The 21,292-nt window shown below is 41.7% G+C and overlaps 3 protein-coding genes and 1 long non-coding RNA gene across 5 annotated transcripts; 2 read left to right on the top strand and 2 right to left on the bottom strand.

The window, feature by feature from the left end:
* The first annotated feature begins 579 nt into the window (after positions 1–579).
* rps6kl1 (ribosomal protein S6 kinase-like 1) lies at positions 580–5,688 on the top strand. 2 transcript variants are annotated; one of them, XM_088400931.1, is made up of 12 exons: positions 580–686; positions 1,176–1,291; positions 1,422–1,595; positions 1,920–2,044; positions 2,219–2,311; positions 2,395–2,442; positions 2,525–2,657; positions 2,763–4,070; positions 4,146–4,235; positions 4,333–4,415; positions 4,541–4,636; positions 4,824–5,688. In XM_088400931.1, the coding sequence occupies exons 3-12, from the start codon at positions 1,460–1,462 to the stop codon at positions 4,932–4,934; spliced, it is 2,223 nt and encodes a 740-aa protein (XP_088257057.1). In that variant the 5' UTR covers positions 580–686; positions 1,176–1,291; positions 1,422–1,459; the 3' UTR covers positions 4,935–5,688. The 2 variants fall into 2 exon arrangements, with proteins under 2 accessions (XP_088257057.1, XP_088257058.1); XM_088400932.1 differs by lacking the exon at positions 580–686 and having other exon boundaries at positions 703–1,291.
* LOC148385308 (uncharacterized) lies at positions 1,590–4,759 on the bottom strand. Its single transcript, XR_015863482.1, has 2 exons — positions 3,897–4,759; positions 1,590–3,677 (listed from the first exon to the last, which is right to left on the bottom strand). It is a non-coding gene; the product is annotated as an uncharacterized LOC148385308 (long non-coding RNA).
* Positions 5,566–11,242, bottom strand: dlst (dihydrolipoamide S-succinyltransferase). Its single transcript, XM_088400933.1, has 15 exons — positions 11,109–11,242; positions 10,280–10,313; positions 10,165–10,204; positions 9,934–9,995; positions 9,784–9,858; positions 9,651–9,706; positions 9,319–9,427; positions 9,005–9,190; positions 8,806–8,882; positions 8,617–8,714; positions 7,442–7,572; positions 7,074–7,147; positions 6,897–6,980; positions 6,452–6,619; positions 5,566–6,181 (listed from the first exon to the last, which is right to left on the bottom strand). Exons 1-15 carry the CDS (start codon positions 11,169–11,171, stop codon positions 6,047–6,049), a joined length of 1,392 nt encoding a protein of 463 aa, XP_088257059.1. The 5' UTR covers positions 11,172–11,242; the 3' UTR covers positions 5,566–6,046.
* A 739-nt stretch (positions 11,243–11,981) lies between these two features.
* Positions 11,982–20,294, top strand: prox2 (prospero homeobox 2). The gene is made up of 5 exons (XM_088400743.1): positions 11,982–12,103; positions 13,272–14,816; positions 16,800–16,907; positions 17,992–18,186; positions 19,535–20,294. The coding sequence occupies exons 1-5, from the start codon at positions 12,017–12,019 to the stop codon at positions 19,700–19,702; spliced, it is 2,103 nt and encodes a 700-aa protein (XP_088256869.1). The 5' UTR covers positions 11,982–12,016; the 3' UTR covers positions 19,703–20,294.
* Positions 20,295–21,292: the final 998 nt, after the last annotated feature.

Below are 21,292 nucleotides of genomic sequence, written 5' to 3' on the forward strand. Positions count from 1 at the left end.
GCATATTTCAGGACTCAGGGGTTCAGTGGCCTTGAAGCCCCTCCTCTAGCTCAGCCAGCGGTGCTAACCCCTTTTCTATCATACTTGCAAAATAATGAGGTCATCAAAATATAATCAATACTGAGCTTTTAGGTCCATAGACCAGAGCTCTTGCCCTTTTCTTTAGGGAAAAGAGGCATCCTTCTTGCGCCCCCTCCCTCCCTCCCTCCCTCCCTCCCTCCCTGTCAGTCATACAGGGTTACCAATGCCACTCTGTAATCCTGCACTCCCCTGGGGGGTGAGAGAGTGAGGGAGCAGCCTAGTTTCATTTGCTACTAATCTCCCATCACTTTAGAATCTGAAAATTGATGGTACATATATATAACGGAGATAAACCATTTTACTGTTCATACGCTATTGATTATGCTATTGCTTAATCCAAATACAGATTGCAAGTAAAAGTACAAAATGACAAAGTCTTCATTCAATGCCTTCAAGAAAACAACACTGTCTCTTTAAATCAGACAGCATCTGGCGTGATGAGAGTGGGGGAAGAGAGGGCTGCGTGCAAAGTGGTACCCGAGCGTGACATCACGCTCAGCCAATCGGAAGCCAGGCCTGTGGTTTCTCCTCCTCCATTGCTCCATAGAAGATAGTGGTTGATGCTGATGCTGCTAACTGGCACACGCCCGGCCTCATCGCACAAGGTAGTTTATCTGTGCTTTGTCATCGTTTTTTCTGTGGTGTCCGTTTTGTTGATTGTAACCGGGGAACGTTCAGATACCGGTTAAGCTTCAGTGCATGCCGAGTAGATGATGGGTGTGGAATCTCCAGATGATGATGATGTCGCCTCCTACTTGAAGGATGTGTGGCTTGTGGTTGGCAGATTTACGAGAAAAGCAATGCTATGTGTTACCACCATTATGCAATCGACGGCCAGACTCAATATTGCCGTATTTTAGTTTTAATTATAAGACCAATTTGTGTTTCTTAAACTAAAGAGCCTGCTTGCATGTACACTGTAAGGTGCAAAACATTGACGCTATGGTTGTCTAGAATGACAAATGATGATAAAACATTAAAATATTTAGAACTGTCTTTGCATCCGTCCTAAAGGCAGGCCCCATTTTTTTAATTCACTTCCTGTCTGTTCAAATGACGGTCAACTATTTAACTCTTTGCTTCCACTTTTCCAGCCCATCATGCTCGGACATAAAGGCCTGAACCTCGAGGTCACTGGAGGCGAATCACGGCGATCCCAGTGAGACCTAGCAGAGATGTGTCCTGCTTTTCATGACACCAGGAAGCAAAGGTGAGCCTACAAGGAATCAATTCAAAACACTTTTGAATAACTCAACATTCACTTCTTGTTCAAAGGTTAAATAAAAAAAAATAGTAAACATCTTCCAATCGATGCAAAATACATTTTAACCTTTGCTCAGGCCCGACTGGACCTTGACAGGCCCGAAACAAGGTGAAGATGGCGAAGCGTGATTACTTGGTGGAAGCAGCTAAGCAGATTCGCATGGCTCTGGACAGCGAGGTCAACGAGGACTATGAGGCAGCTTTCGCTTATTATAAGAATGGGGTGGACTTACTGCTAAATGGGGTCCAATGTAAGTATCATTTTTAATACTACTACATATTATTTTCCAAATGGTGAGGCATTGAGAATTAGTCAACCCAGCACTGGGTCCAAAAGCGACTGAGCCAATGCTGGATTATTTGTGCCCATCGAATGTACAAGTGTGCATTTTATTAATTATCCATAGCTGCATGAAATATTAAAAATGGTATTTGTGCAACGCAAGGCATGTGACAGGAACATAAAGACCAGAATAAAAATAGGAAGTTAAATATCGGAACTTCCAGTATGACAAGTTTACTTAGGACAGGTCTTGTATTATTGGCAATGATAGATTTGAGATTGTGTCTTTCAGTGGACCCAAACAAGGAGCGTCGAGAGGCTGTGAAGAGGAAGACGACTCAGTATTTGAAGAGAGCTGAGGAGATCTTCATAACACACCTGCAGGACAACCTTGGGAAAGGCAACTCTCATTTAGGGGTATGAATTGACTAAAAAGTCCTGAGGGAAGTTCCTCTGGTCCGTTTATCTTTAATGCTAGATTCGCTAACATTGATTATCAAAAGATTGGATGATGTCAGATGAATGGGAAGATAACAAGAGAGAACGTCACAACATAAAATGTGTCAAATGATGATTTCTTTGTGTCAGCAGGGCTACAGCAGTCTGAGATTCCGACCTGTAAGACACTTAAGCTCTCCTGTGGAAGATTTAGAGATGTGTAAGGTGGTCGGCGTCAATGATAAGGTAAATGACTCCGTTGTGCTTCTGTTGATTGAAAAGAACATTTGACTGACAAAAAATAAATACATTTTTGTTCCCGTGCATAGGTCCTAGTTGTCCAAAGCTTGGTTAATAAGGAGACGTTTGTTGTAAAGGTGGATGTATATTTCAGATTTTTTTTTAAGACAACACCATTTTCCTTCTAGAGAAGCTGATGTCTTGCATTTACTTTTGCAGAGTTTGATGAAATCCAGCTGGGAAAGCCGAGAACAGCCGACCATCATCCCTCAAGGAGTGCCGTACATGGTGAAGCTGCTGAGATATTACGTCAGCGAGGACACGGTTTACCTCCATCTTGAGCACGTTAAAGGTAAGAAAGACACCAAGTGCATCTTCAAGCTTGAAGGATTTTAGAATGTTTACCAAAAAAATGTGAATTCCACCAACTTCAAATCCTGTGTCTTCTTTCCCTAAGGTGGGAGGCTCTTCTCCAAACTTCACAAGCTGAGAAAAGAGAGAGCCAAGGAACACCCAGAATGCCTCACATCCGGCCAGCATCACAAAATGAAGAGCAGCTACACCTCATCTGCAATCTGCACGGACTACCAGAGCAGCATCAGCATGCAAAGCGGTCCTCAGAAACTGATTGACGACAGCCCGGATGGGGATGACCCTTGGGAGGAGACCCAACGGCGTCTGGACAGCTGCGGGACTCACTCCTACATCGAGGAGACGGGTTGCCTGCAGAACTCCCGCTCGGCCGCATCGTTCTATAGCAAGCCCGACCGAGCGACTTTACTTTCTGGACCCGCCAGATCGCAGGTCAGCGCTCGTATCCATCCACCAGCTCCTACTTTGTGTTTGCACTCCGCTCAAGCTCAGGACAAGCCCGCTCTTCCTCTGTCTTGTGCTCGTGTCAGTCAAGCTCTGGACGTCATGTCGGAACTGAATAACAGCAAAGCTGGAACTGGGCTCATAGAGTGCAGTTCTGACTTCGAAGTGGCTTGGAAGGCTGCAGATCCAGCACTGCGAGGTGACCAAATCAACCCCTATGCAGCCACTGACTTGAACCTGAAAAAGCAAACCTCATGTATAAAAATAGATTCTCCAAACACCAAAAGTCATATTTTAAGTTCCTCTCCAGCCATTTTACATCTTCCTCTTCATTGCCAAACACAAATTCACGGAAGAGCATGTTGGGACGGCCCGGGCTTTCATCAGAGTTCCATTTTAAGTGCGACTGACGAGGTTACAAATGTAGATGTGAAGCAAGCCAGCAGTCCTAAATTAGAAGAACAAAATGGAGTGGTGGTCCTCAGGAGCACAGACAGAGCCGTTTTTTCGGACCACAGGGAAGCACGGGCCGACACGGGAAGCTCCTGGCCTTTCTCTGCAAGGGAAACAAGTTCAGTTGATGTGAGAGATGGTGTGGAAGAAGCCCGTGAGCTGCTCAGTCCAGGAAATGTGGCCTCGCCCACAGAGGGATCCTTTTCGAGCTGGTACTCGCCTCGCCTGCTCGGAGCCCAAACGAGGACCGAGGGCTCACCAGTGACGACAGAGGGGCAAGGAGATGACCAGATCATTGAGGTGGATGGATGGTGTCACATACCTCATTTACCGCTTAAATCCTCAGATAAGTCCAGCCGTCAGACGTGCTGGGGGCTTCCCGAATCCGATGTGCGGGTGTGGGCGGCCCAAATTCTGCTGGCCCTGGAAAGTCTTCATCAGCAGGGCATCATTTGTCGGGATCTCAACCCTAGAAACGTTCTACTGACTAGCAATGGTGAGTGTCATGCAGAACATTGCATGGAGGTGGTTTGATTCGGTTAAAAATCTTTTTTGCTTCATATTAATACAGGAAAGGTGTGCTTGACTTTTTTTGGACAATGGAGTGAGGTTCAGTCGGAAATTGACTGTGATGCCATGGAACAGATGTATTGTGCGCCAGGTAGGTTCTAACCTCTAGTCTTGTTAGAGACACTTGGACAAAATAGTTGTTAACCCTAAGTTAATCAAGCAATCAAATACATATATTTTGTCACCAGAAATTGGTGGAGTGTCCCGAGTCACAGAAGCTTGTGATTGGTGGAGTCTCGGGGCCCTGCTGTTTGAACTTCTCACAGGAATGGTCAGTGATACTCACAAAAGGAAATTTCCATACACTCTAACCTTTACACTGTTGAATGTTGCACAACTCTTCGACTAAGGAGCTGAAATGGCATTCTTATAATATTTTGCTGTCTGCACCTTCAGCCAGTATGGCAGCTCCACCCGACAGGAATCAACTCCCACACTCAGCTGCTAATCCCGGACCACCTGAGCACCACAGCGGCATCCCTGCTTACTGAGGTGTGCAACACACATTTATTCTGCATCAATATCGCTCTGATCCCCGATAGTTTGGGTACCAGTTTTGAAGATGATCAACGATACATTTGTCGTAAATAAATCAAATTCAGACCAATTATTTGAAATCGTATCACTTACCATGGCACGCTGATATGTGAATTACAGGCTTTTGCTTCTGCTTCCACAGTTACTTCAGTTTGATGCTGGCTATCGTTTGGGGTGTGGCGGTGGAGGGGTGAGCGACATCAAGTGTCACCCGTTCTTCAGCAGCGTCTCCTGGAAGGCTTTGAGCTGCTAACTGTGTGCAGACGGCTTTGCACAGGGACCGCTGTGACACACTGGAAATGAACATCATGCTAAACATGTCCAAATTGGTAGTGTGTGCTATCTAAAGAAAGTTGACGGTGACAAGGAAAATAATGACCACAAGCAGTCCCATCAGCCACGCATACTTATAAGTTCACTTCAAAACACATCACCAGAATATGTCCGACTTTTGATAGTTATGACTTTTTTTTTCCTCAATATATCCATGTCCATGTATAAATAAGGTTTTCTTAAATAAAAATAAATAAATAAAAACCATGTATAGGAAGGCCATTCCGATAAAACTGAACCAGCACCTTCCTCAGTATGGGTTTTTCTGCACTAACCATTGATCTATCAAAACCTAATGGAAACCCATATTGTTCAACAGAAACAATGTGTTCCCATCACAAATGGCCAGAACATGATCACCATGCATGAAACTTGTTTAAGTTATGGAAAGAGATAAAAGTGAAACAATATATTTCATATCCAATATATTACTGCCATAGTTGTACGATATCGCAGTCTCTGGAAAGACCTCTTGCTAGGTAGAGATTTATGATCGTGAGAACCAAATGACTTTCAATATAATAAGATTTTTCCCAAAACCACAAAGCAAATCCAGTCGTGTATATTTTTATTAAAACATTTTTTTCTTAAATATCTAGCAGAGCATAAGGAGAATGTTCCACATTACTGTGAAATATCATCAATTCTCCAATTAGAGTTAACTTTGGACATAATATTGTGTTCCTTCGTCTGAATGAATTCATGTTCTCTCACCACGCATGTTTCACCTTGATTTATCATTCCATAATAACTTGACCATGTTTGTATGTAGAAAATTACATATGTTGAACATACAAGATTGAATATACTATTTGATCTAAAGACCAGAACCCGGGGAATTCTCAGATAGTACCAAACCCTTCTATCGCTGCCAGCCTTATATTGCACAAACCAACTGTCAACCCCCCCTCCCCAAAAAAAAAAAAAAAAAAAAAAAAAAAAAAGAAAAAAAAAACCTTTGAGTGATGTTCATAGGGTGGGTGTTGCCACTGGTCGCTTGGGGCGGTCGGGCTTGGAACTGACTGGGGGCGCTCACATATCGAGGAGCAGCACCCTGGGGTCCTCCACCACTGACTTGATCTTGCGCAGGAAGGTGACGGCCTCTCTTCCGTCCACAAGGCGATGGTCGTACGTCAGGGCCACGTACATCATGGGACGGATCTCCACCTACACACAACAAATGAAAGAAAATATATATTTACAGTGCGCTCGCATAACAATATTTACTTATGGCCAGTGTCGTTAAACTCATCAATTTGAAGTTTTACATTAAATTCTGGTAGTAGGTGTCGAATGTGGAATAAGGTTCCACCCTGTGGTACTTGATGGTACTGCAGTACACATCATTTGCGGATGTGTTATATTAAAAATTGCATTTAGAAAGATATATTTTTTGTACACACTAAGATGCTGAAGTTCCACATGGAGACCACAAACCTTGCCAGCCACTGCCACAGGTCTGTCAAATATTCCATGCATGCCCAAGATAGCAGACTGAGGTGGGTTGATGATGGGTGTGCCAAACATGGAGCCGAACACGCCGCCGTTGCTGATGGTGAAGGTCCCTCCGTCCATGTCTTCAACGGCCAGCTCGTTCTTGCGGGCCTACAAATATTCACATACACCTCCAATGAGCTTCATCTCAACAACGCCACATTCTTCACAATGCTCCCTTCTTTTGCAACACCATCCTTCTATTTCCCGCACTGCTTATCCCCATTGCAGACTTTGGGCGAGAGGACATTGCAGGTCTCAATATAGACCACCAACCAGTCAGTCCGATTTACAACTATGGACAATTTACAGCGGGGTGTCGAAACATCTCTTGTCCGACAAGACACAAGAGCCACATTGGCATTCGTCACTTTTGAAAAATACAAACCTTTTCGCCCAACATATTAATGGTCTTCTCAATGTCAGCAAAATTCATTCCTTCCACATTCCTGATGACAGGAACAACCAGGCCCTGAGGGAGAAGTCACAAGGAAAACTTTTGTCAAGTATGTTCCTAAACACATCCAATGAGCGTGGCATGCTCGCGCACACACAAACGGCTTACCTTTGGCGTGGCCACAGCCACGCTGATGTCGACGTAGTCCCTGTACACAATCTCTTTGGTTGTGTCATCAATAACTGGGAAAACACAAGGGAGCAAACATGAAAAGTTGGAAACAAATATGGTCATAGAGAGCAACTATTACGAATTTCACACAGTCTTAGATTATTACAATTATTAAAAAAAGGAGACACCCAACAATCTACTGTGGTTGCTCTAAGTAGGTCAGCAATGGAAAAGTGCAGTAAATATATTAGGTGGAAGTCAGTGGTGGTTTTGAGGTTGGGTCCGAAAGAAAACTTGACACCATCGTGCAGACACTGAGTCAAATAAAATCAAAGTGTAGGCAGCACTTGTGGTGAAGCTCCTACCAGCATTGACAACTGGTTGGTCAGTGAGAGCGTAGGCGGCTGCCTTCACGAACGCCGACATGAAGCCTAACTTGACGTCGTGCTTCTTCAGGAAGCCGTCCTTGTAGGCCTTTCTCATTTCCGAGATGTTGCTAGGAGGGAAATGCAAGGAAAAGTCGCAAATGAGCAATCTGTTAAATATGAATGCCGTTTTTAATTGAACCTCTAAAATAAAAACTTCTCTTCAAATCTACTGAGATGCAGACATGTTTCCAAATAAAAGGCGACTACCGGCAGTTTTGTTAACCCATCATGCTCCAAGCACAGAAGACAAATGATTGGTTGTGACAATTTGAATTCTTCAGGTAATGTGGGATTGACCTTCTATTGCCGGTGCTTGCTGCTTAGTATTTGCTACACTGTGCAAAAAGTTCAAAACGTATTTATTTCAGCAGCTTTAAAACAAGATAATAACCCTTTGGGAAGCTATTGCGATGGGCCGGCTAATCATTTTACCTTTGCTCACTTTTATCTTTCTTTTTAATTGTTTGTTTTCCTGTCTGTAAAGCTCTAGGGTTTCGCTGCTAACGCAATTAGCCCCTCCCAAGACACAGACTCTGTGAGAAAGGAGAGAAGAAGCGATAAAAATCTTCACTTTCTCGAGTGTGTAAATCTTATTGGGCTGACATAAAAGCCCATATCAGTGGAGGCTGCCCTTCCACTCAGGGCACAGGTCTCTGCGGGCCCCCGTAGATGGTGCCGCCTCACGCTCCGACCGCCTCCTTCGGCTCCAGATGAGCCCGAGCCTGGGAAGTCTTCCTCCAGACCGTCAATGTCAATCCAATTAGGATACATGGAAAAGCTTCAATGGCCGAAAGCTGACACCGTGCATTTGCGGGCGAAAGAAATCCTCAAAGTGTCCTCTTCAGCACCGGGGGCGAGTGCGGACAATAACATTTCCTTTTAAATTAATAAAGGCCGTTTTAACATTTCTTATCTTTGTTTTAGATGGATTTATGACCAAATATTTACATTCCAGTGTTTCAGACGGGGATCCGGTTTCAAAAAGCTTTTTCTATTGGGCAGATTATAATGCATGACCATTTGTGGTATCAATTGGCTGCACTGACAAAAAGTAGTGAACCTGAAATGCTTGACTATGCAAATATACATTTAGAAACCGAGTAACTTCTTACCTCATGTCAATCTCATTAAAGGTTGTCAACATTGCGCAGGTGTTTTGGGCTTCCTTCAGCCTTTGGGCAATTCTCAGTCTCATGCGATTCATCTTAACCTGAATTCAGAGAAAGGTTTTAGCAAACAGTTCTTGCTCTATTACGAGCCATTCAAATCATTTCCTTATATGTTTTGTTTTAGGGGTTTACCCTGCTCTCCGTGCGGGCTGCTTTTGCTCCTCCATCCACAGGAGCTGCCGGTGCGGTGGTGGGCTTGATGGCTGACACTGTGGAAAAAGACCCAGAAGAAACAGTGATCACAAGATATCCGGAGCTGTTAGCCCACTGAGCCAAAAAAATTACACATTCTAGAAGGTCAGGAGTGTAGAGGTCTGGAATAAGGAATTACCTGGGATGGCGTCCATAGGGTGTTCTGGCACAGGTGGCACAGGGGGCATGGTGGTGGGAATGGGGCCAGCAGCTGAGGGGGTAGGAGGGGGAGGGGGAGGTGCAGCAGCAGGTGGTGGTGGTGGTGAAGGGGCAGCTGCCGCCGGGGCCTCCGCTTTTGGGGCTTCTGCAGCTTGAGGAGCTCCAGCTAAAGAGGACATCAAGAAAACGATAAAGCCGAATACCACTACAGTTTGGGTGACGATTCTTGAAAGCCATTGACTGCTATGCATCAAAGAAGTGATAATAAAGTTATTTTAATTATGAACTACACACAGCCTTTTCGAAGCTTGAAGAGGGGCGTTCCTCCCTCGACTTTGCCTCCATCAGGAACCAAAAGCTCCACAATCACCCCGGAAGAGGGTGAAGGAACCTGAACGGATGTCTGGAAAGAAAAGCAGGTGAAATCTATTACTTCTTGAATGTTTGAAGGTATTGTCGAATACTTCCATAGTATGAGGTCACCAAGACAATTTTAAGCCAATGCACTGTATGCTTGTGTATTTTTCGAGATATTCATCGAACGTTGATAAAGATACTGGATGAAGATCTGAATCAAGTCACCAAAATAATCAACAGTCTTGATAAGTGGTCTTTATGATACTCACCTTATCAGTTTCAATTTCACACACCACTTCATCCTCAGAAACAGTGTCCCCCACAGCTGTAGTGGGAGAAGTTTGTTTAGGAATGATGACTCGACACAATACAAGGTACTGAGGTGAGGATAAAGTGGGTTACCTTTTTCCCACCTTACATCCCCCTCTGTAACAGACTCCGCAAAGGCAGGGGTCTTTACGGTGAGGACTTCATCTCCTTAGACACAAAGACAAGATTAGAACTCTCGTCTCAAATATGATACGTACATAATATACTAACAATGAGACCTACTGTAAGCAAGAGAGGTCCTGAAGTATTGGATTTGGAAGACACTGGAGCGTGGATCAGATTTTCTTTCAAAAGAGAAAATAATATGAAAACATGTCAATATAAATGGTTGTCAATTCAACTGTAATTCATGCATAGTGACAGTTAAGGACTTAAAAATGGCTCACAAACAATTGCTCAAACACAATAGGAACATGTTTCAAAGGATGCAATAAAGTCAGGGTGCTCTCTTACACAGTGTTCTTGGCAGTGAAAGGGTAGCTAGTTGAAATAGCTGCAAAGAAAAGAGACATCAACAACTTGACAGAAAAACAATACTCAAAAGCACTAATATATATTCAACAAATACCTGCTGCGCCTCTGCGAGTCAACACATTATTTCCCTATGCAAAGACAAAAGATGATAAATACAGATTACAGTAAACAAGCATGTGATTATATGACTCATTTTTCTATTAAACATGACTAAGAACTCTTCGCTCAAAAATTCTACTTTTCAAACCGATCCACACATTCTGGTCAAAGCAAAGTGGTAAACGTTTTGATGATGCAAAGAACGGATAGCACCCGGGGTCAAAGGTAAAACGTTAAACGATGCTCCCACTGACAATCTTGCAGGCAAACATGTGTGGCTTACCCGAGTGACAGTGAGTCCAAAGAATAAAGCAATTGAAAGACCTATGTACATCCGGTTTTATTTCCCTCTTTTAGACTTTTACTTTCGAAACCCTGTCACTCAGAAATTATTTTCTATGTTATAGGCATATTCAAGCATGCTTGTCAAGTTAATGAGCAAGTTCAATCTAGTTGACAAAAATCACAAACATTAAGTATACTGACAATAGCATGTCGCTGCTAGCTAGCGAGTAATGTAAAGTAAAACTTCAATACTACCAAAAGATTAACGATCAAAACCAATTAGGGTAATACTGACAACATTCGTGCATAGAGCGGTTTGCAGGCGTAAAAAGAAGAGCAGAAAATATTTAAAAGGCAAGGTGTCATACTGTCCTTGGCTTCCAATGTTACGGCCTGTTCCGTGGCCTACAGTAGCTAGGCTAATGCTATGACTAATGCTATAGCTATGCTAACCATGACAGAGGTTGAACCAACGCCCGCCCAAAGTGATTGCAAACAAGAGTAGCTTTCTTTAATCACATTTGTGCCTTTTGGCCTACCTGGCGGATCGCAGAAAGGGAGCGACCAAAATTCCTGGAGAGACACCGGGAACGGGACAACATTTTGGCCGTGTGACAGCTGCCTGTCAGCGGAGGGGAGCGGGTCAAAGAGTCAGACCGGAATGGAGGAAATGCTGCCGGACAAACCAAGTGCGCTAAATTAATAGGGGTGTTGGGTGCGCAGAATGGTCTCTTCTAACACAATGGCATTATCCAATTTAAGTGTAGCGGTGTTATTATGAATCTCATAAACCCTGCACACATTCGCTATAACATTTCCCAAGTTATTGTTCTTTATTTTGTACTCATTAGATACATTGGAATGATGATTATTTTTTACCTGAGGAGCATGTCTGGATGAAGCAGCCAATCATATTAGTGTGGCGTTTAATGCCTTAAATCTTACTGGGATTCATAATAACGCAGAAAGCGACCCATGCTGCACGCACTATTTCACTTTAGCTGATGTATGTACATAATAAAATACATAAATGTTGATGTGATTGTTTTTTATTTAATTGAGCAATTAGTCAATTAATTACACTTTCAGAATGAAATACATTTTAGATAATATTAATATGGTGCAGGAAGATAAACAGTTTTATATGAAATAGAATTAAATATAATTCAATAAATATAATTCCAAAAAATACCATGCATTATCTTTTCCTCCCCTTCCTAACCTCATTTACGAGTGATCTGGTCAAATCCAAAGTGGCATTAAGCACGCCTGTTCTACACACTCTTGCATGTTCATTATTTCCCCCCTGCAACTTTTAGACAAATAGAAATACAGAACTGATCACATGGAGATGCACAGGATTTATCAAGCACCGCATGATGCTTGTTGGCAGGTTCGAGGAGCCAGCGTGGGCTGCCACTCAACTTTTCTCGTGAGTGATGCGTTCATGGTCACGCCTCCAAGGGCACTACAATGCATCTGCTGTTACACTGCTCACATCACATTGAGCGTGAGGCCATCAGACCGGCAACAGGTAAGGGAGATCCCCGTCACTTTACTCATTCATTTTTGTTTTTTAACATCCAAGTGGTATTCAAACCATCCATTCCATTGTTTTGTTATTCTATTTTAGAAGCTCTGATTATATGATAGTTCAAATTTAAAATTCACAAACATACATACATAGTGCCCATTTTAAGTTTGTAAAAATATGTATTTTTTTTAATAAAATATATATTTTTATATATATAACTGATGGTTTTCAACACTTGTTTCAGAGGTCCGTACCTTTTAAACTGAATACTTTGACGTAAACTTCTTATGCCAGTCATTCAGTAACTGTTTTGATAATCAAATCTCACCGGTCATTTTGACTTGAACTTTAAATTTTAGAAAATATACTGTCAAGGTGTTCAACAGTTTTGCTTTCTACAATATGTGCATCATTGTACAGTTTTTTAAAATTGAATTTGGAATCATGAGAATTTACTTTTCTACACATCCAAATAACATTATATTAACAGAGATTGAATTAAAAAAAGCACACATCAATTAGCAAATTTTAGTTAACATTATGTACAATGTACATTAGCAAATCAAAACGTCAATTTTCAAATACCATCTATTCCACTTGCATTTTCTTTTAAGAATGCACTCAAGGTCTATGATCAATTTCATGAAATAGATACACTCTCAAAAAAATATAAAAGCCAGTGAGGATAATGAAATAAAAAAAAAGAGCAAGTGAATGCATGTTTGTTTGTTGATTATATAGATTGATAATTCATCTTCTAAATGATATCTACATCTGTACAATCTTTCTTTTACTCTATTTGTTTCGACCACAAGATCAAAAAGAAGAAAGCCTCATTGCTTCTGATCAAGGTTTTGCTTCCTTATTGTCTTGCAAGTTGCAAATACCACAGCATTTTCTGGTTTCGACAGTGTGACATTCATACTCTAAATTGTATCTACATTTTACTGTATAAAAAAAAAACATCTGTGAAGAAATCTGTACCTGTTTTTTGGCCTATAAAAAAGATGAGATAAGCACAAATATGAATCATTAAAAGATTTTTTTACTTCTGTTCACAGAAAAATTCAGACTTTTAAAATGTGTAACAATTGTTTTTCTCATTACAACTTTAAATGCATTTATTAGTTACTTACTTACCCGTGTTCATTCTTCCCCATTTTTTCAGAGTGGGATTTTACAAAGTGTGTCGAGCCTAATGAACATGAACCTCAGCCCTAAAGAGCAGAGTGTGCACAGCTCAAATGAAGGCTGCCTTGAGGATGACAAACACAGTCCCTTGCTGCCTTGCTTACGCAGAAACATCTACGATGAGCCACTTTCCTCATACCCCAACGGCTCAATCATATCGCAACTTCTCCGAAAGACCATGCACAGCAAAAGGGCACTCGATGAAAGCCATTTTTACATTTCAAATTCGACTGCCACTGACTCTGGACAGGAGGACCGCAGCAGTGTGTCGTCAAAGGACAGCACAACAGAAGCATCCTCCCCCACTTGCCACATTTCAACAAGATACAGCGCAGAGGTAGATCCGCCCATGACGGACCACCTTCAAGCTAAGCGAGCCCGGGTGGAGAACATCATCAGGGTGATGGCAGGCTCTCCCAACAACAGGCCAAACGGGGAGAGCGAGCGACCCGAGGTTGATTCCCGAGACACCAGAGAGTTTCGAGAAGCGTATCGGGAAAATAAACGCAAACAACGGCTCCCTCAACATCAGGAGCACAGTATTGGAGGGCCGGCGAGCGGAAAAGCTGATGATGATACTAACACCAAAGATGAGGAGTGTCACAAACTGAAAGAGCAGCTCCACAGCATGCAGAAGCTTCTGCGTCAACTCCAGGAAAAATTCCTTCAGCTTTATAAGCAGGAAGGTGCAGATCATGAAGACAAGGCAGCTGCAGATTTTTACACTACGGCGGAAAGCAGCTACACGGGCACTGAAGATTTTGAGAGGAAGATTAGGATGAATCCAGAGTGTGGCGACAGAATAAAAGTAGTTAGTCATTCGGCTCAACAAAGAGAGACTCAGAACCTTCGGGAAATGTTGAAGCAGGAGCTGTCCAGAGCTTTGAATGACTGTGTGGACCGTGTGTTGACAAACGTGTCCTCATTAGGACTTGATGTGTCCTCTCAACAGCGAATGTGTCCATCTCCAGAAGTGAAGATCAGTTCAAGTGATAACAGAAAGAATCAACAAGATACTTCAATGCAGGAACATCCGCATGCTGAAGAGAGCACCGCCAAGCCCCACTCTTTGGACTATTATGATAACGCAGAGCCGCACCAAGACCAGACAGAGGCGCTCTCTTTGGTGGTTCGCAAACCGGTGACGACACCTCTAAGCTCGGTCGCATCCGCAGTGAAGAGGCCCTATCCGGTCCACCAGACGCCATTCCAGTTCAACTACAGTGCCCCGCTGCATGACAGTCAAATCCTGGAGCACCTTCTCAAGTATGGGCCACATTCTAACTTTGGGGCTCTCCACTGCATGCCCCATTCCATGGAGAGGACCTCACCGGATCCAGTAGACCTTCCTTGGGACACCATCGCATTGAGATCCAAAGTGACACCCAGTCACCTCAGCCACCACTCTCGTCCGTCTGCTCTGGGGCCTGTGACGGTCGACACTCTCTGCCTCCCCCATGTCAAGCTCGAGTGTGGCGAGCTGCAAAATATGGCCGAGCGAAACCCCTACATGTCTCTCAATATATCCTTTCCTTTTTGTTATTGAGACAGAATTTCCGCTTTTCACCTTTTTGCGTGATGCAACATGTGGTTAACAAAGTGGGAAAGTAGTCCAGAAACTTACCATATTTTTTAAAAATCTTTTGAGTGATTCCATCACAGAGGCAAAATATCAAAGAATTAAAATGAAATTGTAAATGAATGAATTGAGGAGTAGAATGAGGAATAAGAGATATTAGCATAAATAAGCAATCCTTAGATATCGTATTAGGTACAGACATTCGATTAAATAAAAAAAAATATGAGACATTATTAGAATTTTTTTTAGAATAAGAGGTCCAGAGAATGGATGGATATTTATATTTATTTTAGGTATTTTTCTTTCACTTGGTGTCACTTAAGAATTACGATTTGTCAAATGATGAGCTTGAGCTATCGTGGCCCATAGGGGATTAAAAAAACAAAACAAAAGCAAAAAAAAACAGCGACCAAAAATAAAAAGGACACAAAACACCCAGGGCAATGATACGGCAAAAATGCTCGCACAAAATTTTGCTAAACTCATGTGCAGAACAAATTTTAGCCTCAATTGCTTATAAAACATGATTACTCAACAGAAAATTATACATAAATATTTTTTTTTGTTAGGTAGAGAATATAAAATGAAAGATATTCATATAGGTAATTGCAACATTACTTGAAGAAAAAAAAGTGGCTAAAAAAAAAAAAAAAAAGGGAGGCAGTCAACAATATTCTATGGTATCGACACACTGTTTGGTGGCATCTTATATTTTTATGCTCCCCTCACTATAATGGAGCTTTGACTCACTGGTCAGTTTTAGAACAGACAGTAACTTCAAGGAGAATTTATTTCTTTGATCTCGTTCCTCTCCTATCGAAAATTACTGCGTCTTCTTTAATCTGACCAGAGTAATGACTTTAAGTCCGCAAAAAGACAAATAAAAAGGAATACAAGGCTTTGATAAGAACTGCCAGGAACAAACGCCGATTTTTCAAAGGCTGAGAAAGCATCGTGTTCTGTTTCAGGAAGCATCATTTTTTTTTTTTTCATACTTGAAAAGGTGCAGGATCTATTTCTCCATCATCATAGTAATGGGGGTGCATAGAAAAGGTCACATGTGAGTGCTGGTGGAAACCACAAGTGGCTCCCAACCATAACACTTGAGCTCTTGTCTTGAGTATATGTTATTGTGTACCTTTGTCAGAATGCACACAATTGCACAAAAGTGCAAGATGACAGCAGCAGCTTGGACTTATGTGAACACCGAAAGAAAATCAGTGTGAGACAAGATGCTCCATTCGTATCTTTGACCATTGATTACATTTATTATACTTCACGAAGGAAATGATTTAGTCAAAATATCTCGCTTTTCATACTTGGGAGAATTTTTTAAAATTTGTTTTTATTTTAGCTTTTGCGCACTAATGACTCTGCTACTCTTTGAACAATAGCACATAAATTTTTCATCCCTGTTTCAAAGGTAGGCTTTTCTAATAAATGTATTATGTTGTGGCCCAATGAGAAAATTTTGTGACCTGAGGCATGTTGGTGGACTACAGAGGAAATGCTCCATAACATCTTCATTGCCACAGGGGAAAAAGTGAAATAGAAACACCCCTCATTAAATTGTTGTAAATATATCTTTTTAATCTAAAAAACTCAAAGTTTGCAGAAGTAAAATTAAACCACCCTTTTTTCTGAAGACAGAGAAGAGAGTCTGACATATGCTGTCTTTAAATTAGCTCCTCTTTGGTTTTAACAGCCAGCCATGAAGTGCTTTCCTCGCTAATTAAAAATCCCTAATCCAATTCATAATTCTGTTTTGCCAATAAGCACATGTTAGGGTCATTATTGACTCCAGCTAGTCTTCAGCTAAATGAAATTTAGCCCAAGATTGATGCAACACAATACTCTACTCCACTATCACCTTGCACCACATGTGAACTATTTGTCCGTTGTGTTTGCCTTAACGTGATCATGAACATCCAGGAGGGTCTCACCCCGAGTCACTTGAAGAAAGCCAAACTGATGTTCTTCTACACTCGCTACCCCAGCTCCAATGTCCTGAAGACATTCTTCCCTGATGTCAAGGTAATATACTCTAACATCAAACTGTTTTTGTCCAACTCCACCGCTATCAACTTTGGGACAGAAAAGAGCCGGCCGGCAGTGTGTCGGAGGAGAGAAACAAAAACGCAGAGGGTTTAAAAAACAAAGCCGCTGAGCTGCTAGTGTGTCCTGGGGGGCAAAGGGAGATACAGAGCCATTCTCTGTGTAAAAAAAGCCACTCCAGTCAGCAAATGGAGTGACAAAGGACTCTCATTGCTATTGAGTGTCAACAGAGTTGGTATTAGAGACTTGCTGGGTCTAAACACAACATCCTGTTGGCCTCGGTCTTGTGTCTCTAGCCGTTCTTAGCTCCCGGCATCCGTTCTTTTTGTCTTTGCGTGGTTTTTATTCACATCAGGCATGCTGCATAACAAACTTCTCCCCACTTCTTCTGTCCTCTCATCCTCTCTCGGTCTGGGCCCCTGCTTATGTTGACCCCCGGGTCAGGGGGGAGGATGCCGCGGCGGCGGCCTGCGAACGTCTCCTCCTTGCTTACAATCCGGCGCTGGGAAGTGGCACGGAACAAAAGAGCGCCTAATCCCGATGTCTGATTCCATTCTATCAGCTGGAGTCAGCGAGAGGGAAGCTTCCTTCTGTCCTTAGCACATCGCGTTCACACCCATCACACCAGTGGGAAGAAGCGTCTTTGATGCCTGCCCAGCCCTTAGGCATTTTTTTCCCCCCCCCCGCGCCTCTTTCACTCATCTTTCTGGATGACAAGATAGAACAACACGACTAATGTCAAGACTGCGTTTAGAAATACACAGGCCTGGCAGGTGTTTTCTTTTACGCTGGACATTGATGGGAAAAGATCAGCGTAATTTGTGTCTCGGATAAATAGGCTGACAGACTATTAGCTGGAATTTTGCCCCACAGGTACTGAAACGCAAGTTAGTGCAGTCAATTATTGCGAGAGCCTTCAAAGTCCATTAAACCGATTTGATTTGAAAGCACGGAGCTTAATCATTTCTATTGAAATGAAGTCTATAATAACATTTTTCATCCTGAAATTCGTCTTTATTCTTTGCCTTCTAAGAATTAATTGAATTTTTTTTTCTGTCTCCAGTTCAATCGCTGCATCACATCTCAGCTGATCAAGTGGTTCAGCAACTTCAGGGAGTTCTACTACATCCAAATGGAGAAGTTTGCCCGCCAAGCCATCGTGGACGGCATCAGTGAAGTCAAAGACATCACAGTCAGCAGAGACTCGGAGCTATTCCGTGCACTCAACATGCACTACAACAAGGCCAATGACTTCCATGTAAGTGCTGTCAATATTCCATCTTTTATATTGTATGTCTCTCGAGATAAGTTCAGCTCTTAAGAAGTACAGTCCACATATTGGTTTATGTATAATAAATCCAATCATGTATATTGTCATACCGAATAACGTATTGCTTGTTTGTTAAAAAATACAGAATTACAATATTGAAGGGAATTTTTTTTTTTATTAGTTTATTTCTAAAAGTCGTTCAGCCCAGAAAATGGATAGAAAGCACTTGATCAGCATTCTAGTTATTACCTCGCATGTGACTCACGGCTCACCTACGTCCTTCGACTGCACCTGTGGCTTGCCAGCCTTCGCCGCCATTATCTAAACTCCAGAGTGATGTTTTATCACTCTGTGGGAAGAGGAAGCCGCAAAATCCCGCTAAAACAACTCCGGATTAGAGAAGCCCGTACGCCTGAGTGAGGGTGAGATTGCTACTGATGCGGAATGCTGAGAAAGACGCTGCGGACTGCAAGGCAGAAGGCCACTCAGTGGGAAAGGGATGGGACCGTTTTCTTTACCTTGGGACGAAGACATTCCTTTCCCAGGGATGCTTTGTGTCAGGAGATGAGGGGAAAGAAAAATAACTAATGCCAACAACTAGTGCTGACCGCCTGACCAGTTGATGGGAAATGTGGCCGTTGTCTCTCTCTCTCTCTTCTGACTGCACCTCATGTGCCTGATTGATTGAATTGCATTAGAAATCTTTCTATGAACTCTGAGTAATAATTCCCAAGCAGACTAGCAAAGTCATATCAGTATTTCAATTTTTAGTTTTAATTACCATGTTTTTAAGTCAAAGGAAATAAAAAGAAAACAAACAATATCTGCCTAACACTTAATTGGGATTGAGCATTTGACTAACATTTTTAGTTTTCCTGATTGACTATGTTGACAATTAACTTGCACATTTTTTTTTTTTTAAAAGAAGGAAATTACTAAGGGCCGAATTTTTCTTCTGGAACATGTTTTCTCAGGATTAATTTTGAACTGAAAAATTATTATTATTATTATAATTATTATTAATAGTAGTCGTGGTAGAATTTTTTTAAACAATTTCATTTCCACACCTTTCTCAGAATTCATAACAGTCGATTAATTGATTACTTTTGCCACGTTCTTCTGAAGTGAACAACTGAAGAAAAGCTTGATGTTTAGTTTTCTCCTCAGATCAAGTCAGGCTAATTAAAGCAGCCTTTGTTGTACAGAATTGCTGCACTGCATTTGTTATCATGAGTGATGAAAACAAAAAAAGATGGACTTGCTTCTATTTTAACGTGTTCCGTGTATATATGCCCGCCCGTCTTCACTCAGTCTCTCCACTTCCTGTCTTTTCCAGGTTCCAGACAAATTCCTGGAGGTTGCCGAGATTACTTTGCACGAGTTTTACAAAGCCATTTCTGTGGCCAAAGACTCGGACCCCTCCTGGAAAAAGGCCATCTACAAGGTCATCTGTAAACTAGACAGTGACGTCCCAGATGAGTTCAAGACGTCATCTTATTTGTAGGCCAAAGCGGAAAAACGTGATGACAAATATAACGTAGGAACTGATGAGAAAAGTTAGTCACTTGCGTATTTTGATCATTTCTTGTAGTGCTTTTTACTAGTGAAGTGAAATGTAGCTGTTGGATTATGTTGGATGACTAGGTACTAGGTTGTTAATATTCTTGTTAAAATGAATTATTCATTTGTGTATTATACATCTTGTGTTTACTTATATAATCCGCCTCCGCACAATTAGTTATTGAGTTTGTAGTTGTTTAGAAAAATGTACGTAATCCTTTTAGTGCCATATCTTGGGCGGAGCTCAGCTTTCTTTTATTTGTTGTTCTTTTTTAGACCACAAAGTAGTTGACACTGAATCAACAGCATCTTTGATTATAAACAATAATTAATTTATTTCTTTGTTCATTCTGCCCATCACTTTACAATCAACTTGTAGTTTATCTTGATTTAGAGTATTGTATTGAGACAGAAAAAAAAATGCACTTGCTGTTTTGTGTTATAATGTTTTGTGAATTTGCTGTACACCAGTTGCTTAACATAAAGTGCACGTGGAAACAAATGTACAATCCGGATATTTCAGTAATATACTACATTGTAATGGATGATAATGGAATTAAAGATGCTCTAAATTATGACAAGATGTTTTAATTCTTTCTCGGTAATCAATTCCGTTAAAAGCTTTTCTTTCAGCTGCACGTGTTGAAATATGAAAATACTGTGTCCAGCCCGTGAGCCCTGAAGGTGCCTCTAATCCACGTTGACCCCAACTATTCTGTTCACATTGTCCACCAGAGTCAATTCAAGTCAACTTTCTAAGGCCTGCATTCATTGTGTGGCCTCTGCGGATGCCGACAACTGCCATTTTCTTAAAAAACGGCCACAATGCATTCCCTCCTCGTGACTAATGCCCGAGGTGACCTCATAACACAGTTGTGCCACCGAAGCAGAATTCCACAAACCCACTGGTTCTTTCTTCCAGGCAGCCCGGCCGCTCAAAAGCACACTGATTGCAAAAGCATGCGCCATGCGTACAAGTTGGACGACATTGCAAACGTTGCTTTTTGATGCCTTTAAGGTCATCAACCTTTTTAAAACAAATTTAGCAATTTAGAAATCTGCAACACATTATCTCTATAAATCTCTGCAAGGGTCATTCAAGTGAGCATTACAATATTCTTAGGAAATCACAATGTACCATCACTGCTGAGATTTTTTTTTTTACCATAACTGGCCTATAAAGGAGGATTTTATATTGCGTTTCTGTCACATAACGCTAAAAGTTACCTTTATGTTATGTGACCCGAGACAAGACAACACAATATATAAGTGCCACTTTTTCTTGCCAATGTGTTGGTAACAAACCAAACATTTAATTGGAAAAGCTGTTAGGTAGCCAAGCACCAATTACATCAGAAATGATAACATTAAGGAAATTAAAACATTAGTTGGATTTGTTGATGAGAAAGACAGGAAACAATAAACGACACTAATCTTTTAATAGACATGTCTTTTCAATTAGAGCTGCCTTCTTCAGCAAATTGATTTACATCCTCAGTACAATTAAATGCCTCTGGTTGAAGCAGAGAGCTTT

This window comes from Syngnathus floridae, chromosome 16, assembly GCF_059516105.1.
Source record: "Syngnathus floridae isolate MCC-2025c chromosome 16, RoL_Sflo_1.0, whole genome shotgun sequence".
In the NCBI taxonomy this organism is placed as follows: domain Eukaryota; kingdom Metazoa; phylum Chordata; class Actinopteri; order Syngnathiformes; family Syngnathidae; genus Syngnathus; species Syngnathus floridae.

What these genes read in the sequence shown, in the direction of transcription:
- rps6kl1 (XM_088400931.1), top strand. Translation starts at nt 1,460, where the DNA reads ATGGCGAAGCGTGATTACTTGGTGGAAGCAGCTAAGCAGATTCGCATG. An exon ending in TGGTCGGCGTCAATGATAAG is followed by an intron (nt 2,312 to 2,394) that starts GTAAATGACTCC and finishes TCCCGTGCATAG; the next exon opens with GTCCTAGTTGTCCAAAGCTT. An exon ending in CGTTCTACTGACTAGCAATG is followed by an intron (nt 4,071 to 4,145) that starts GTGAGTGTCATG and finishes ATATTAATACAG; the next exon opens with GAAAGGTGTGCTTGACTTTT.
- dlst (XM_088400933.1), bottom strand. Translation starts at nt 11,171, where the DNA reads ATGTTGTCCCGTTCCCGGTGTCTCTCCAGGAATTTTGGTCGCTCCCTT. An exon ending in GACTCGCAGAGGCGCAGCAG is followed by an intron (nt 10,205 to 10,279) that starts GTATTTGTTGAA and finishes TTTTCTTTGCAG; the next exon opens with CTATTTCAACTAGCTACCCT. An exon ending in GTGAAATTGAAACTGATAAG is followed by an intron (nt 9,428 to 9,650) that starts GTGAGTATCATA and finishes TTTTCTTTCCAG; the next exon opens with ACATCCGTTCAGGTTCCTTC.
- prox2 (XM_088400743.1), top strand. Translation starts at nt 12,017, where the DNA reads ATGGTCACGCCTCCAAGGGCACTACAATGCATCTGCTGTTACACTGCT. An exon ending in ACCCCTACATGTCTCTCAAT is followed by an intron (nt 14,817 to 16,799) that starts ATATCCTTTCCT and finishes GTGATCATGAAC; the next exon opens with ATCCAGGAGGGTCTCACCCC. An exon ending in ACAAGGCCAATGACTTCCAT is followed by an intron (nt 18,187 to 19,534) that starts GTAAGTGCTGTC and finishes TGTCTTTTCCAG; the next exon opens with GTTCCAGACAAATTCCTGGA.